Raw genomic sequence first — 17,164 nt, 5'->3', positions numbered from 1 at the left:
TTGTTCTATCAATGTGACTGAAACAATTCACAAAAATGAATGTACATGGGTATTTATCACACTGCTGTTTATTGTGATAAAATTGGAAATTTTCTAAATATCACACAATAGGAGACTGATTACCTAAAATATGGATGTATTCCTATTAAGGAACACACATGCAGTCATCAATAATGATGATGTAGTTGAGTATTTGCTAAGAAGAAAAAGAGTTTACAAATTCTTTAAAAAGTACCAGTTATACAACAATATAAGCATAACCTTTTAAAAATATTTATACATTTCTTTTTAAGTTGTATTAGCATTTTATTTATTTTTATTCTCTCTCTGATTTTAGTTTAATTATTTTATTTTTAAAGTAAGCTTCACGCCCAGCGCACAGCCCAATGTGGGGCTTGAACTCACGATCCTGAGATCAAGACCTGGGCTAAGATCAAGAATTGGACTCTTAATCGATTGAGCCACCCATGTGCCCCAATTTTTTTTTCAGCTTTATTGAGCTATAATTGACAAATAGAATTGTAATATATTTAAAGTGTCCAACATGACAATTTAATGTACATATACATTGTGCAAAGATTCTCACAATCAAGTTCATTAACACATCTGTCACCTCACATATTTGTCTTTTTGTGGGGGCTGAGACCACTTAAGTGGGGGCCGTCTTAGTAAATTCCAAGTATATAATGCAGAATTATCAGTTATAGTTATCATGTTATACATTGGATCCTCAGACCCATTCATTTTATAATTGAAAGTTTGTACTCTTTTGCCAGGCTCTTCCCATCCCCCCATCCCCAGGCAGCCACTATTCTACTCTGGTTCTATGAATTCAGCTTTTTTTTTTTTTTTTTTTTTTTTAAGATTCCACATGCGAGTGATACCATGCAGTACTTGTTTTTCTCTGTCTGGATTATTTCATTTAGCACAATTCCCTCAAGGCTGATCCATGTCTGGTACATATTTATACTAAAAAATTATTCATTCTTTATCTGAAATAAATTATAACTACATAAATTACCTACCTGTTTCTTTAATTATATTTCCTTGGTGATTTGGCCCTGCCTAATGTTTTCTTGTTTTGCAGAATTTGCTTACAAAAGTCCTTGCATTAAAGAAAGAAAGAAAGAAAGAAAGAAAGAAAGAAAGAAAGAAAGAAAAAGGCCTTGCATTTGCAATCTGTTTCATTTACATTGCAACAGTTTCTATAGTGGTCACACCCAACTTGTTTTGTTCTTTTGTCCAATGAACATTTATTAAAAAGAAAACATGCTCGGGGCGCCTGGGTGGCGCAGTCGGTTAAGCGTCCGACTTCAGCCAGGTCACGATCTCGCGGTCCGTGAGTTCGAGCCCCGCGTCAGGCTCTGGGCTGATGGCTCGGAGCCTGGAGCCTGTTTCCGATTCTGTGTCTCCCTCTCTCTCTGCCCCTCCCCCGTTCATGCTCTGTCTCTCTCTGTCCCAAAAATAAATAAAAAACGTTGAAAAAAAAATTAAAAAAAAAAGAAAACATGCTCAACAATTACATTGTGAGCTAGTATCCTGATTTGTACTGCCTGTCACTAACTGGCTCAATTTCAGAAGCTTGGGGCTATCAGACAGTTGAGGACTCAGTGCAAGATGGGACTGACAGGTGGCAGTCATTCAAAAAGAAAAGTCACTTCCTTTCAGTGACATTCTCTTTTCCCAGAACAGGCTAGGTTCAGGCTTGGCCACAGAAGGAAGTCCTTGTAGGCTTAGCTGACAAGAAAATCTCGTTTCCAAATTCTCCAATCTGCTGTGAGACTGAACACTGATGATACCTGTAATTCCGTGAGTCTGAAGGGGATAGGAATTTCCAGGACGAGGTTCGCTTTCCTGTATGACTGGATTGCTGTCAAGGCTTCTTGCCTTAGAAGGTGGTCCCTTTTCAAATGTGGATGCTTAGCTTGTATATAAAGGCTGTAGTAAAATTCCTAGGAATGAAGAGTCTTATTTCCAAAATAGGCCAACCAGAGGTTGGACCTCCATTACTATCAGTAGCTGGTAGCTGCACAGGAAGCCCCCAAGGGGTCCCATGAATAACGGAAGCATTTCTTCTCTTATTTTTCTCTTTTACAGCTTTATTGAGGCATAACTGGTACACAAAAATTGCATGTATTTAATGTATATGTTTTGATGAATTTGGATATATACACACACTCTTGTGATACCATCCCCACAATCAAGGTAGCAAACATATCTATACAGCCTTCAAAAGTTTCCAAGCCCATCCATCTTTGGTCAGCTTCTCCAAGATGGGACACAACAGAATGCACGTAGTATGTGCAGTGCTGTGCCATCAGTATATTGGCATGTTCGGCCCCAAGCAGCAGATCTCATTGTTCTGGCACCGTTCAGCTCACTGATAAGGTTCTCCTGGGGAGCTTATTACAGTACTCTTGCTGGGGTAAGTCAAATGACGTTAGGCAGGGTCCTATAAGGAAACAGACTTTTCAAAATGAAATAACTGAACAGAACTCAATGAGATTACTTGCGGAGATATGAGCAGGATGGAGGAATAAATATAGGGTGGTGAGGTGCCCAGAGATTAGTAAATGGAGGAGAGCTGTTTCCAACCCTGAAAGAACGATGGGAGGGACCAGGGGTACTGGACAGTATGAAGAGTTGAGAGAGGGCACCACAAGGAGTGTTCTTCACAGAGAAACACAGCTACTGCTAAAACCCCAGCTGGTGGACATTAAATAGCCCTACCTTCTCTTTTCTCCCCTCTTCCCCAGTCTCCTACCAATGCCTCCCAATGGCTGAACCCAACCAGAAGCCAGATGACAAGGGAGCCCAGGTGAAGAAGTTCATAGAGATCAGTCTCCAGGAACATAGAACAGAGCTTAGGTCAGAGGCTGATTTTTCCCTTCTTCCTGGGGAACATCCTCCCGCCACCAAAAAAAATTAAAAATTTAAAAAATTTAAAAAAATAAAATAATAAAAAAAAAAAGCACTAGCCCATCTAAGCCTGCCCACCAAGTGCATACTGGTTCAGCCTCTCTTATAATGTCTGTCAGGCACTACAGGAACAACAGTGGATAAACTGACCTGGTTAAGCCTCAAAAGGTCACAGTAAGACTCAAATTCTAGTGGCTACTAGTGGCTTCCCCAGCCCCACAAGCTATTAAATTGGTGGATGGTATTATTTGGCACCCTGGCCCATACTGTGTGAGAATACTGCATTTTCTTCGCCCCTGATAGGAGACATTGTTTCAATGATGCACTCTGGGCAAGCTTTGGGATTACAAACCATTCTTGGTCGCACCTTCAGTGTTCACTAGTTTAGAGTCCAGTGTTGGGGGCACTTCAAATGTATCCAGTCTGCAGGGTTCAGTCACCATGCATCCAGAAGGTTCCTATCAAGTACACAGGCTGCAGGAAAACAAGAAGCATGTACCAGACAAAACAAAAGACATTTATTGAGCAAATTCAGGGACACTTAAAATCTCACCTAAGGGAGGAGGAAGGGTGACCAGTCCCAGAACAAATTTATATGACTTCTGGAATTGTGCCTTTAAATCTCTTACAACCATTCCGGACTTCTCATTAGCCATCGGTTTGCGTTTTTGCTCCAGAGGAGCAGAGAAATCCATTCCAGATTTTTGCATCAACGCATCAGGCAGGTTGCCTTTCCGAGCTGCAGTGGTGGCCTCTCATTTCCACACATATCTGTAATTTTATCCTTCTCCCTGCTTTCAGCCGTAAAGCATAAGCATATTCCTGAATTTTTCTGGGCTCTGCAGAGGCAGGCCTCCTTTTGACCAATCACCAGCTGTCTTTTGGTCCAAGGTTTTTCTTTCAGGTGACGCACTTGTTTCAGGTGAGGCAGTAGGGGTCTGGCAGTTCCAACCCGGTCCTCCCGCCTCATCATCCCCTATACTCCCAGATGCCCAGGCTGCCTCACTACAACTAAGAGCGCTGACCCCAGAGGTGGCGGGGTCCACTCCCAGGCCTTCTCTGCTACCTGACAAGACCCCCTGAGAATCACCTGAGAATGTTTCCTGCCCCAGGAGGCCATTCCCAAAAACACTTAGCAAGGGACAAAGTGGAGTGTGACCTTCATGCAGCCGTCTTTCAAGGGCCCAGGACACACACACCCCCCAATGCCAGGCAGCATAAATGCAAAATGTTGGGGGGAGGGGTACAAGCAGAGAGGGAGGAGAGAGCACAGGATCCCTCTCCCTGTCTCAGCTCTCAGCTTTCATTATCCCACTGAGAGGTACATGAGGCTGGGCAAAGGAAGACTAGACACATCCCAGAAAGTGTTCGATAGAGAGCTAATAGAGACCCTAAACTATGGTGTTTTATATATGGGGGGCAGGGTACGGGTAAGGCCCCGTTTACCAGGAGCCTCTAGAACTCAGTATCTGGTGACTGCGGTCCTGCCTCTCAGCAAACTCACATCTGCTGAGGCAGCTAGTTGCTAAACCATGACAATAAGGGACTATGTGGATTGTCCCCCAAACAGGAGGGGGTGTATCTCTCACCTTCTGAAGAGTAGTGGCATCAAAGCTGGAACAGCACTGTGCTCATCTTAATTCCTTGCAGGCCAGAGCCCAGACCCTTGATCGTGATAAGATATGAATGAACGTCTGAGGGACTTACTGGAATAGCGGATGGGAACCTGGAAGCTGATGATACTACAACGTAATTATCTACAGGTAAGGCGTTGTGCTCTAAAAACCATACACCATAGGCCAAAGTGACACTGGGGTTCTCAAGAGAACACGTAAGCGTATTTATTTCTCAAGCATTATCACTCCCTGAGAGAGCAGAGAAACCTTTTTTAAAAACTTCCACATATGAACTCTTTTTTCAGAACCTTGTGCTTTCTGTGATTTACCACAGGAATATTAATGGCAAGCAAATACTATTTTAGTGAAATCCTTCTGTGCCCTTTAAAGAATAGCATCCAAAACAATTAGCAGACTTGGAAGAACTGTTTCTCCCACCCAGGCACACAGGCTCTGGAGCCCTTGCCCTCAGTCTTAGTCCACGGGACCCAAATAGTCAAGTCCTGCCTCCCTATTCCTACCCCTTCTCCAACCATTATTGTAGGTATTTGGGAGGGAGGTGGTAACAGAAAGCCACAGCCCAGGAACAGGCTCTCCTGGCCTCGCGCACCTCCACTGCTCCCCCAACCTCCTCTGACTTCATACCATGCCAGGGAGGAAATTGGGGCCCGGGTTGAAACCACCTCCCCAGAAGGCATAGGCTGTTGGACAAGAGGGCCGGCAACCTGATGGCAGTCTCCAAGATGCGACAGTGGCACAGCTCTGCAGCCTGAGATAGAGGGTCTAGGGGAGATAGCAGGAGTTCTGAACCCCACCACCTGGGAGAAGCTGGTCCTCCACCTAAGCGCCCCTTCTGACCTTCTGGGGGAAAAATAATCATTTAAAAAAGACATGAAAACATGTATTTAGCTGTACATTTTTTCCTTGCCTTTCGCTCCAACAGCACTGTGGGAATCCAGTTTTTACTTAAAATTTTGCTGTTTTGTTCATTATAGAGTTTTGCATTCATTTTGGGTTTTTTTAAAAAAAAATACTGCATTAAAATATGACTTATTTTGATTATTGAGGTTTTGGGGTTTTTTTTGGCACTCCCTTAAATTTTGTCTCCCAGGTGAGTACCTGTCTCATCTCACCTTCATCCCGACCATGGTAGTAAGGTAACATCATACTTCTGGTCTTCTCATTTGGTCATAACTGGAGCAAGTCCAAAGGAAAGGAAAGGAAAATACAATAGGGTAGCAGAAGCAAATGCATTGCACTTAAAACTCCCCACCCCAGCTTTTGGACTTAAAACAAGTTAAATTGCTTATCCGAGGGAGAAATAGAGACAAGCATGAATTAGAATCCAATCAAAATAAGCATGTACCTGTATCCACACGTAGGTATGGTTCCATGGCAAATAGCAATGATTGCTGTCTTCATCTGCTCAACCTAAATTTAAACTTTCTGCTTGTTGAATGTCATGCTAGGCCCTGGAGTTACAAGGATGAGAAAGACTGAGAGCTTACAGTCTGGTAAGAGAGACAAATAGGAAACAGCCGGCCTGAATCCAACTCTCGAAATGCCCTAAATGTGTGCATAAATAGTTTGAAAGTACAGAGAGGTGAGCAGAGTTTCCTTTGTTTTAGTTTTTGTGTTTTCTTCCTAAGTGAGGGTCTCATTTGTATCAGTGGGATTTTAATGTATGGAGGTGAGTGCCAACATGGCAAGGCCAATGCCATTGAAAGATTTTTACTACATCTCACTGGAGAAGGGGGCATACCACATCATGTAGGGCCACAGTGGAAGCATCTGGTTTACTCGGGATGCAGAAGCAGGAGCAAGGGGAAAGGTTAGGCCAGGGACTTTATTGGGGTTTCCAGGAAAGGCAGGGCAAGGAAGAGTAAGCAGCTTAGGACCGGCTAGTCTGAACAATACATGGTGGGCCTGGGCTCTAGTTGCCTGGTACCTGGCCCTCGGATGATTTAGGGCAGGGGAAATATTGGCTTGGTGTGTGAGAGTTAGGTAAAAGAGGGGTTGGTTTGCATATGAGAGGTGTGCTCCCAACGAAGTTATTTGCTCCCTGTAAGAACTAGCTAGCCCTAGGAGGACAGTCTGTCCTCTGACAGCAAGATTTTTAGGATCAAAACATCATAACATACAGAAAATTCAAAAACATGATTAATACACTGTGGATGGGGGAGAGGAGTTATAAATATTAGAAAAATCACAAATATAAAACATTAATGGTATGGTGAATTGAGGAAATGGAGTGGTTTGGGTTGAATGGTGGACTTATTTCTACTTTTCCATACAGCTAGGAGGAAACCTTCTCCAGGATATGGAAGAGTTTGGAAAACTTAGTAATGGATGTATGCATAGGCTTCGGAAATTAACATTTACTGACTATCTAGTCAGGCACTTAACACAAACAAAACTTCATTTCCATCCATAAACCACTTTAGGGGAGGGATAGATTTTAGAGATGAGTCCAGAAGCTCACAGAATTTAGGCATGGTTAGCTAGTCCACCAGCTCAATTCTAGTAAAGTAAATGACAGATTCGTGATCCCCAGGTCTCACTGGACTCCTCGAAGTCCCTTACACCATACTGCCTTTGGAAAAGCAAGGGAAAAGGAGGATTCAGGTAAGTGTATATTCACTTCTCCCCCCAGCACTTTTGTACCACTTTGGCCAAGCTAACAATGGGCAACCGCCATGCCTCAGTTACGCCCACTAGCGGTTTTGGCTCATCCCTTCACACCCAGGATACTTAACATTGCTGAGATTAAACCTTGGGGGGGGGAATCCATTTAGCACACACTTTGCATTGCCCTAATAGGCTGAATAACCTTGACGACCAAATTAAGTGAAAGCGTCTGACCTTTAGATCCAGTACCTGTGCATCTTTAACTTGGGGAGGTGGTTAAAATAATTCCTTCAAAAATCATTTCCCCAATTCGGGAGGAGCCTGGCACCTCTGGCTAATTTCTCAACTCTGCGCCTACTGAATGGACAAGGCTCAGAGCCGCCCTGTTGTGTGCTAAGGACACGCGGGGCGAGGGAGGCTGACCGGAAAAACAAGGTTTCTAGGTTGGAAGACTAAGAGGAGCGAAGGCTTTGGGGGTCAAGGGCGGAGAGGACTTAGGGTGAGATTTGGGGCCTGTCTCCGAGGATACCGGGTGTAAAATTTCACATACGGGGGCGGGAGGGCTAGAGAGAGCCAGGCAGACAAAAGTCTTTGGGAACAAAGGCTGAAAGGGGTCCGGGGTGGGCAAGTTTAGGGACTGGAGTGGGAGGAGAGAGTGCGGGAGATGTCACGGGGAATAGGAGACAGCCTGCAGAGCTCGCGCACGGTAGCGGAGCCGGGATCCGCGAAGCAGCGGGTCCTACTGCACTGGCCTGGGGCCCACGGGGCGGGGGTGGAGCCTTGCCGGAAGCCGCCCCTTCGATCCGCCCTGTGGGCGGGGCCGTCCTGGCGGTTACATAACAAACCTGTACCAGCGGCTGGGGAGCGGCTCGGGCGGTGGCGGCGGGGGGCGGGGCCTGGGCGGGACCGGGGCGGGGCCAGGCCTGCACCGGGCCAGGCAAGATGGCGGCGATGGAGACCCAGTCGGCACCGCTGACCCTAGAATCGCTGCCGACCGATCCCCTGCTCCTCATCTTATCCTTCTTGGACTACCGGGACCTAATCAAGTAATGGGACGACGCGCATGGCAGGGGTGGGGTCACGGGGCGGGGGAAGGCAGTGAGGCAGGAGGGACGGAGGCCCGGCCAGCCGACCGGACCTGGACTCCCGCGTCAGCCAGAAGGTGACGCCAGGGCAGCCCTGATCCTGCAGAGCCACCCCAGGGCCTGGGCGAGACGGGGGCGGAAAGGGCCCCGCCTTTAGATCTTCCTCCCGTCCAGGGCCCAGGCCTGAGGAGCGACGAGAGTCCTCTCTCCCAGGCCTCGGCGAGGCCCAGTTGTAAGATCGGAGAGGTATTTCTCCCCGCTGCTGCCCCGCCAACCCCAGTGCCCAGTACCCGCCTCCCGCCCCGCTGGTTTCGGCCCGATCTGGCCCAGCCCTGGATGCTTTGGAAAAGCCCCTGTCCAGGCCAAGTGCTCTTTTCTGCTTGGACCAGGGCCTGCGGACTGGGACGCAGTAGTGGGCAGGTGGGGCGCCGGAAAGAAGGAGCCAGGCGACCCTCTGACCCGCCCCCAGGTGCGACTTCCGTGGTACCATAATATCTAGCAGGGCTCACTTTCGGACATCTATGCTTGATAATTGTTTTGCTGCCAGCTTTCCTCCTCACGGTTGCATGTTGGATTTTGTGTTTTGGTAGTGACTTCCGGTGGTGCGATACAGGTGACCGTCTTCTCCCCTGTACGCTTTGGGTTTCCCACATTACCAGCATCCGTTCCAAAAATAAACACCGGTTGCTGGTAAGGGTGGTTAAGTGCCCAGTTCCTTCTGCGCTCGGGACTGTCTGGGATGGTGGAAGAAATGGCGTTGTTTACACCCTTGACAGCTGGTGGCATGGCTCTGGCTTTCTTGTGCCACCATATGTATTTGCAGAGGAGGCAAAATCGCCCTCTTAAGGATGGGTAGGCAAGATTCGTTTTGTTTTGTTTTGATTTGTTTTTTGTATTACCAACTGGATTATAACCATTTGATTATTGTGCCCTGTGTTAACAGAAATTCTTTTAGAAATACAGCATTCTTGGATTTATTAATAATTGTTGGCTTGCCTACCTATGTGGCGAGAGAGGGATAACTCCAGTTTCTGGCTGCTATCTATATTAGTGCCTGTAACTTTGTTTTTCAAGAAAATAAATTTTCTCTACCCAGGCTGGTACTTAAAGCAAAGAAATAACGTTTGTCTTTTCTTTGGAAAAGGCTGTTCCAGGAGCAAACTGTTTTCATCTGCAATATTTTGTTGCTATATAGCCTCTTAGAAATCTAAGACACACACACACACACACACACACACACACACACACACACACACATTGCTGCCAGAGTGATTTTTCTAAGACAGATCTGGCTGTCATTCTCCTTAACCTATGATACTTCTTGTTTATTTACAGACTATAACCTAAACTTCTGGGAGCATTTATGGTCCTTATCAATTTGGCACAGACCACTCTAGCCAAATCAGACCTCTGCCAGCATACTGCACACTTGTGTTTTTTTGTTCAGTGGCTTAAGCTCTTGACCCTGCCTGGAAGCCTTGCTTGCCTTTTCTCAACCTGGCAAGATGGAATTTCTTTAAGACCCTCTCTCCTGATTCCTCTACCTTCTTCTTTCTTTTGCAGAGTTTATTTGTCATACCAGATAGATTGTGTGCTTTTTTTTTTTTTAATTTAAATTTTATTTTTTTTAGAAAGAGGGAATGAGTGGGGGGAGGGCCAGAGGGGAAGAAAGAAAGAATCTCAAGCAGGCTCCATGCTCAGCATAGATCTAGCCTGTCGTGGGGCTCGATCCCACAACCCTGGGATCATGAGCATGACCCGAGCCGAAATCAAGAGTTGGACCCTCAACCCACTGAGCCCCCCAGGCACCCCTAGATCTGTGCACTTCTTAAAAGTAAAGACTGTCTTGGGGTGCCTGGGGAGCTCAGTCAGTTAAGCATCTGATTCTTGATTTCCACGCAGGTCATGATCTCACAGCCGTGAGTTCCAGTGGAGTTTGAGCCCAGGGTCAGGCTCTATGCTGACAGCTCCAAGCCCGCTTGGGATCCTCTCTGCCCCTCCCTCATGTTCTCTCTCTCTCTCTCACTGTCTCTCCTCAAAATAAATAAATAAACATTTTTAAAAATTCTCAAAAGGTAAAGACTGTTTGTTTATCTTAGTATTCTTCATTTATTCAGTAGATTCTTTTTCAGTGCCTGCTGTGTGCCAGCCAGTTAAATGTTGGGGATATAACAGTGAACAAGACAGAGAGGCCTCTCTTACGAAGTTTTACAGTTGTGTGGGCAAGATGGGAAAACAAAGTGCATAATTACAAGAGATGCTGTTTGCTATGAAGGAAATAAACCAGCTCCTCTGTAAAGGAATGGGAGGGAGGGATGATCAGTTCACATTGCAAGGAGTTGTCGTATATGAAGGATGGCATAGAGCAGTCCTGGCAGAGGGAACAGTGTGTTCAGAAGCTGATTGGACAATAACATAGCCTGTTGGAGGTGCTAGAATGGTGTTGTGGGAGTTAGGGAGTGACTCACAGGCAGAATGGCTTGAGAAGAGACTGGTGAGATCATGCAGGACCCTGTGAGCCAAGATGAGGGGATCAGATTTTATTTTAAATGCTTTAGAGAAGAACCTTTTTATTCTATTCAGGCCCTCAATGGATTAGATGATGCCCACCCACATTGTCCACCATTTCAAATGCTAATCCTTTCCAGAAACATCTATACACACACATACACACACACACAGAAATGTTTAACCAGCTATCTGGGTATCTATCCCTTGGCGCAGGCAAGTTGACACATAAAGTTAACTGTCACAAACATCACATTTTATTTACAAAAAAGTTTCCAGTGTACTACAACTTCTTTCCTGCACTATACAGCCCACTTTGCTAAGTGTCTTGCCTATTGCTGAGCTCCAAAGTTTTAGATACATATTTACTGAACTGGATGGTGTTGGATTGGGGTAGTCTGTTGGAATCATTGTGTAATATTAACTGCACAATGTGGATCTCTTCCCAATGATTTATTGTGTACTATTCATTCTTTTTTTTTTTTTTAATTTTTTTTTTAACGTTTATTTATTTTTGAGACAGAGAGAGACAGAGCATGAATGGGGGAGGGTCAGAGAGAGGGAGACACAGAATCCGAAACAGGCTCCAGGCTCTGAGCTGTCAGCACAGAGCCCGACGCGGGGCTCGAACTCACGGACTGCAAGATCATGACCTGAGCCGAAGTCGGCCGCTTAACCGACTGAGCCACCCAGGTGCCCCTGTGTACTATTCATTCTTAACCCTCACTGTGTCTCAGAATTATATGTGACACTTTTTTTTAAGTTTATTTATTTTGAGAGAGAGAGAGAGAGAGAGAGAGAGAGAGAGAACAAGCAGGGGAGGGGCAGAGAGATAGGGAGAGCGAGAATCCCAAGCAGGCTCCTATGCGGGCTTAATCTCACGTACTGTGAGATGATGAGCTGAGCCTAGATCAAGAGTCTGATGTTCAATGGACTAAGCCACCCAGGGGCCCCAACATGTGACACTTTTTAAACATACACATGCTTGAGATACAGATCTTACCCCAAGCCAACAGAGTCAGAATGTCTAGAACAGTATTTCTCATCCTTCACGTACATCAAAATCACCTTTGGTGCTTATTCCAGAGATTCTTTTATGTTGTTTACCTCTTGGGACAGTAGAGAGAGAAGGATCAAGAAAAGAAGGAATGAACTCCAAATTCACAAAACTGGAGGGATTCCTATGTTTGCAAATATTAGTTTGGGCACCTCCTGAGCTTGGAAGAAAAGGATCAGGATGATGTTTGTGTAAAATCTGAAAATTGAACAAAGGCTATTATATTATTTACCATCAGTTGGTTTCTCACATGCCCCAGTCATGGCTTTGACAAGCCCCATGTAATTTAAGATTCCCTTAATTGATTACCTATTGCGCAGCTGAGATCTTTGAATATCGGCTTTTCTACAACCTGTGATACATCTTCTGAAAGGACCGAAATCCATTTTCCTAATCCTAGGTTCATTCTTTTTGCAAATTAATTAAGTAGGGTAGGCTTTATAGGACTGGAGCACTATTGTATTAGAAGTCTCTATGTAATAAGAAAATTATTTATCTCTAATATTCCATGTTTTTGAGCAGCTGATACTAACTTGGATCACTATGGATACTGAATCAGAACTATAATGATTCTGACATATTTTAGAGATGGGCTTTCCAATAGTTGCTATAATTAAAATTGGTTTTGGCTGCAGTATTTCTTTCCTTTAAGAAAAAATTGGAACAAAAAAAGACAAAAGGCTTATGTATTTAATATCAAATGTCTTGCAGATCTTAACATTTCTTTTTTGTTTACATCTGAGTAACATTTCTTCCTGTATGTAGAAGTACTGTCCCAATAATAAGTGCATGAAAACTCTTTGATTTGAAATTAACAACTCCAAAAGTTTATGTGTCTTATAGACTTTCATACGAAAACTATAGTTGTAGAGGTTTGGGGGGTTTATTCGTGAACTCAAATAGTTAAGATTTCACCACTCACAAGGTAATTATAGTAGCTAACATGCTGAACAGGTTTTAGAAAATACTGTTTTGCAATTACAAGGGTGGAAAGTGGGAAATAAGAAACGTAAAAGGAATAAAATCAAACAACAATTGAGTATTTTTATCTTTATTTCTAAACTGTTTTCTTATTTTCTTTCATACTAACCTTGAATCTGGTTACTGCCAGTTGTTGCTATGTCAGTCGAAGGCTTAGCCAGCTATCAAGTCATGATCCGCTGTGGAGAAGACATTGCAAAAAATACTGGCTGATATCTGAGTGAGTATTCAGGAAATATGTATTTCTGAAATCCGTCCCTTGGCTTCTGTAACACTAGTCTGTCTGCATCCTCCTCTCTAACCCTTCTCTCTTTATCTCCTTTGATTGTTCTCCTTGTGCCTCCCAGTAAATGCTGGTGTTCTCTAAGCTTCTATCCTTGGGCCACTGTTCTTCTCCCTCTACGAATTCTGCACGCATGTTGCCGTTTGTAGTGGCTGCCTGTGTGCTCCTAACTCCCAAACCTGAATGTCCATCCCTGACATCCCCACAGAGATCACAACCGCCTGCTGGACCTTTTCCATTGGATGACCCACCAGGGTTTTCTGAGTTCAGTAAATGTTAATAAACTTGACAGAATGAAAGTGTAGTTGACAGTAGGTGGCGTTGGGAAAGACAAAAGAAAAGGTAGGGTTGTCAATATCTTTTTCTTAGATCGAGGGAATCAAGTCCTGGCAAGTTGGCAAAGCAAGAAGTAAAGGTCTAAGTATATTATTTAAAGCTGCAAGTTACTCAGTAGAACTAAAAATAATAGGCTATCAAACCCTGCGAGGAGGAAGAATGGGGAAGAGGAAATTTTAAGTATTGTCTGAACTGATCTTTTTCTTTGGGGTATCAGTAGATAGATATAAAATCGATAGATCAAGACTAGAGGCATAAATGTTTAGACTTATAACTTCCAGAAATAACTAAAGTTTCCTTTGAAGGGTTGGACTTAGAATAGGAGACTAGTTTTTCATAAGTTTGTTGGTACTGTATGGTTTTGATAATATGTATGTACATTATTTTCCTTCCAACCCCTGTCTCTCCCCACCCCCCAAACAACACCTGAATTGTTGTTTTCACCATCCCTAAACCCGATTCTCCTGCATTCCTCATCTTCATGGTGGTACCATCCACCTGGGCCTTCCAAGCCAGAAACAGGCATCATCCTAGATCTCCTCTCTTTCTGTCTCTACATTCATTCAATTACCAAGCCCTTTCTGATTTTAGCCTCTCTATATTTCTTGAATCTTTTTTCTCATTTCATCTAGCTACCCGTTTTAGGTCAGTTCATCATCTCTTACCAGAACTCCTCACAACCCTCCTGACTCATCTCTTGGGCCTCTAGTTTACACACCTCCCAAACCACAACCACAATTCTCTCTTTCAGCTCCCCTGTTAAAACCCTTCAGTAGCTCTCTGTTCCCTACAGGATAAGGTCCAACCTCGTTAGCATGATACCGGAAGGCCCTTTGTCGCTGCCTTATCCTGTGCCACTTCTGACTCTTAAGTTTACGCTTCATTCTTTCCCCCTGATTAGAATATACATTATTTGAGGGCAGAAAATAAGCCTCATTTTTTTTTTTTTTAAATTTTTTTTTCAACGTTTTTTATTTATTTTTGGGACAGAGAGAGACAGAGCATGAACGGGGGAGGGGCAGAGAGAGAGGGAGACACAGAATCGGAAACAGGCTCCAGGCTCCGAGCCATCAGCCCAGAGCCTGACGCGGGGCTCGAACTCACAGACCGCGAGATCGTGACCTGGCTGAAGTCGGATGCTTAACCGACTGCGCCACCCAGGCGCCCCAAGCCTCATTTTTTAATGTCCTCCATGGCTGAGTAGACACTCAATAAATGTATGTGGAATTGTACCAAATGAGAGATTGAATCATGTGATTACTTTGAATGCTACATGATTTTCTGGGTAACCCAGTGTAGATAAATTGTATTAGTATCGTTATATCATTAAATTCTAAATGTTTTCTAAAGTAAAACAACTACATATATGCTTTAAAACTTTATAATTGTGATGTTTTAAGGAGTAAGTTGAAATTCATACCTTATATACTATTCACATTGTGTTTCATTAAGGACATAGGGGAAAACTTAGGGGAAAGAATAAGTAGAAATAAGACAATAAGTGACTCATAATCCCACCCTGCCAGCAATAACTCCTGTAGAATTTTTGATGTATGTATCACTTTTGCCATCTAGTCTTCATTTGTAGCTAAAATAAATGAAAAGGAAGGGAGAGGTAAGCACAAATTCCCAATAAAGTATATTGGTAAGTGTTTAATTTCATTTCAAAAGATTTTTAATCTCATTTTTTAAAATCTGTTTAGGGAAGAGAAAACACAGAAGAATCAGTGTTGGAAATCTCTCTTCATAGATACTTACTCTGATGTAGGAAGATACATTGACCATTATGCTGCTATTAAAAAGGCCTGGGATGATCTCAAGAAATATTTGGAGCCCAGATGTCCTCGGATGGTTTTGTCTCTGAAAGGTACTGGGAATGCAGGGTCTCCCTTCTTCATCTAGTAACTGTAGTATAAATAGGTTAAATAACTTTGGTTTTCTTATCATCTATGCTACTCTGTAATTCACCAACATTATCTGTAATTCACCATTCATATTTGGCCAAGAAAATAGGAAGCCTATATTACTAAAAGGACTCTTGCTTTACTGCTTGTCCCATTTTTGAGTGCCTTGGGACCCATGTGATTATTTATTAGAAGGGAAAGCTGAACTCCTTGTATCCTTATATTTTATAATAAACTCACTAATAGGAAGAGTGCTTGAGGATAACTATTGTGATTTCTTTCAAAGGATTTGTTTTTTAATTGAAAAACTGCCTGCTGTATCAACCCTCTTTCTTATTTTTAGTGCAAGTAAATTGTTGTTTGATAGTCTAATGATTTAGAAAGATCAAGTATTAAAGACCTGGGTCTTTAAGAGTGTGAGAGGAGCATACTAAAATAAGGAAACCTTTCATCCCTATTTTGACATTTACAGAACAGTTAAAACTAAGATTTGAACTGAGGTCTATTTGACCCCAGAATTTGTGCTCTTTCTATTATTGTCCAACTCTGGGAAGAGATATTAACAAGCTCTTTCCCATTCATTTGATTTGCTAATTTATGCCCAGGAAAGTATATAAATAGGTTGCAGATATATTGCTACTTAGTCCCCAAGTTTTTTCAGATTTCTCCACTAAAAGGAATATAAAACATGTTTTGGCTTTGCTGAGCTGAGCTGTAATTGGAATCAGTTCTTCTCACATGTATTCCTTTTGAACCTAGGTCTCTTTGAAACAGCCTTCCTTTTACATTCCGTATTTTCACTGTAACTTCCCATGCAAACATGAATTTCGTACAAACCATGATTGTATGACCAGGTACTTCAAACTGAGTTGCTAGGAGCTAGAGGAAAGATTGATTTGGCAGGGAGAGTAGAGCTTTGAAGGAAAGTATCCTTGATTAATATCTTCAGTGGCTTTTTTGTCTTGGAAGAAAAGAACAATATGACCAATATCTACTTGGTATGTGGGGTTAAATAATTTCAAGAGGAAGGTCATTCTGAAAATAGGTATTTCAGAATATAAGTAAAATAGGTAAGGGTTTGTAATAGCTATTATTTTGTATTAAACACAAATCAAGGCACTAAGCTAATTGTTTTATATTATTCCATATTATCCAAATCTTATGAGATAGATAATTATTATATAGGTGAACTACCTAAGATATAAAAAGCCAAGTAAGTTGTTTGCTGTCACAAAACAAAAGGCCGCAGAGCCAGGATTTGAATATATAGAGCTGACCCCAGAGCCATGGTCTCAATAACTGATGGGAGAGAGGACCTATCCTATTTTGTCCAGAGTGTCTTAGGACTCTTAGAGAGCAAGTCCAATACTAGCATGTTCGGAACATGAGAATATAAGCATGGTTCTCCTTTTAGTCACAGAGCTACCAAGAAATGAAGAAACTAAAGATACAGAGCAGCTTCTTTTTTTGTTTTTCTTTTTTTTTCCTCCTTTTTTTGGGGGGTTGGGAGGACTCCCATTTGGCATTCCCAGGTTCGCTGCTCACTGTTCTGTACCTAATGGTTAGAGGTGAGGTTGTCAGAGACTTCCTTGATGGCCCCTGTTTCACTCCCAGGTGACAGTTGTCTGGGGTTTTGCCCTGAGGAATGGGGTAAAAGCTGTTTGATATCTGGAATGCTGGGGATTCTAGGGGTGCCAGGCCTATGAGTTGTAGGGCTGAATCGGGAACTAGCTACTCACCTCAGCAGCGACAGTCCCTGACTCAATCTCAAGGTTATGGAGATGGCAGATAGAAAGGAAACTTGGAAAGCAAATAGGCATCGGGCTTGGGGAAAGTTTTACAGAGTA

At 43.3% G+C, this 17,164-nt stretch overlaps 1 protein-coding gene and 1 long non-coding RNA gene across 2 annotated transcripts in view; one reads left to right on the top strand and one right to left on the bottom strand.

Annotated features, from left to right (window-relative positions):
- Positions 1 to 2,094: 2,094 nt before the first annotated feature.
- LOC131488747 (uncharacterized) lies at positions 2,095 to 7,984 on the bottom strand. Its single transcript, XR_009250280.1, has 4 exons — positions 5,902 to 7,984; positions 5,669 to 5,729; positions 3,287 to 3,393; positions 2,095 to 2,452 (listed from the first exon to the last, which is right to left on the bottom strand). It is a non-coding gene; the product is annotated as an uncharacterized LOC131488747 (long non-coding RNA).
- An 85-nt stretch (positions 7,985 to 8,069) lies between these two features.
- The window catches only part of FBXO3 (F-box protein 3), a 32,978-nt gene continuing 23,883 nt past the window's right edge, over positions 8,070 to 17,164 (top strand). Inside the window, exons 1-3 of the mRNA XM_058688592.1 lie at positions 8,070 to 8,209; positions 12,925 to 13,014; positions 15,117 to 15,280. Of these exons, the coding sequence (XP_058544575.1) occupies positions 8,106 to 8,209; positions 12,925 to 13,014; positions 15,117 to 15,280 (358 nt within the window). The 5' untranslated portion in view covers positions 8,070 to 8,105. The remainder of the gene's footprint in view (positions 8,210 to 12,924; positions 13,015 to 15,116; positions 15,281 to 17,164) is intronic.

Source organism: Neofelis nebulosa, chromosome 10, assembly GCF_028018385.1.
Source record: "Neofelis nebulosa isolate mNeoNeb1 chromosome 10, mNeoNeb1.pri, whole genome shotgun sequence".
Lineage (NCBI taxonomy): Eukaryota > Metazoa > Chordata > Mammalia > Carnivora > Felidae > Neofelis > Neofelis nebulosa.
The sequence above is the reverse complement of the archived record's forward strand: the minus strand, read 5'-3'. Positions and strand labels throughout refer to the sequence as shown.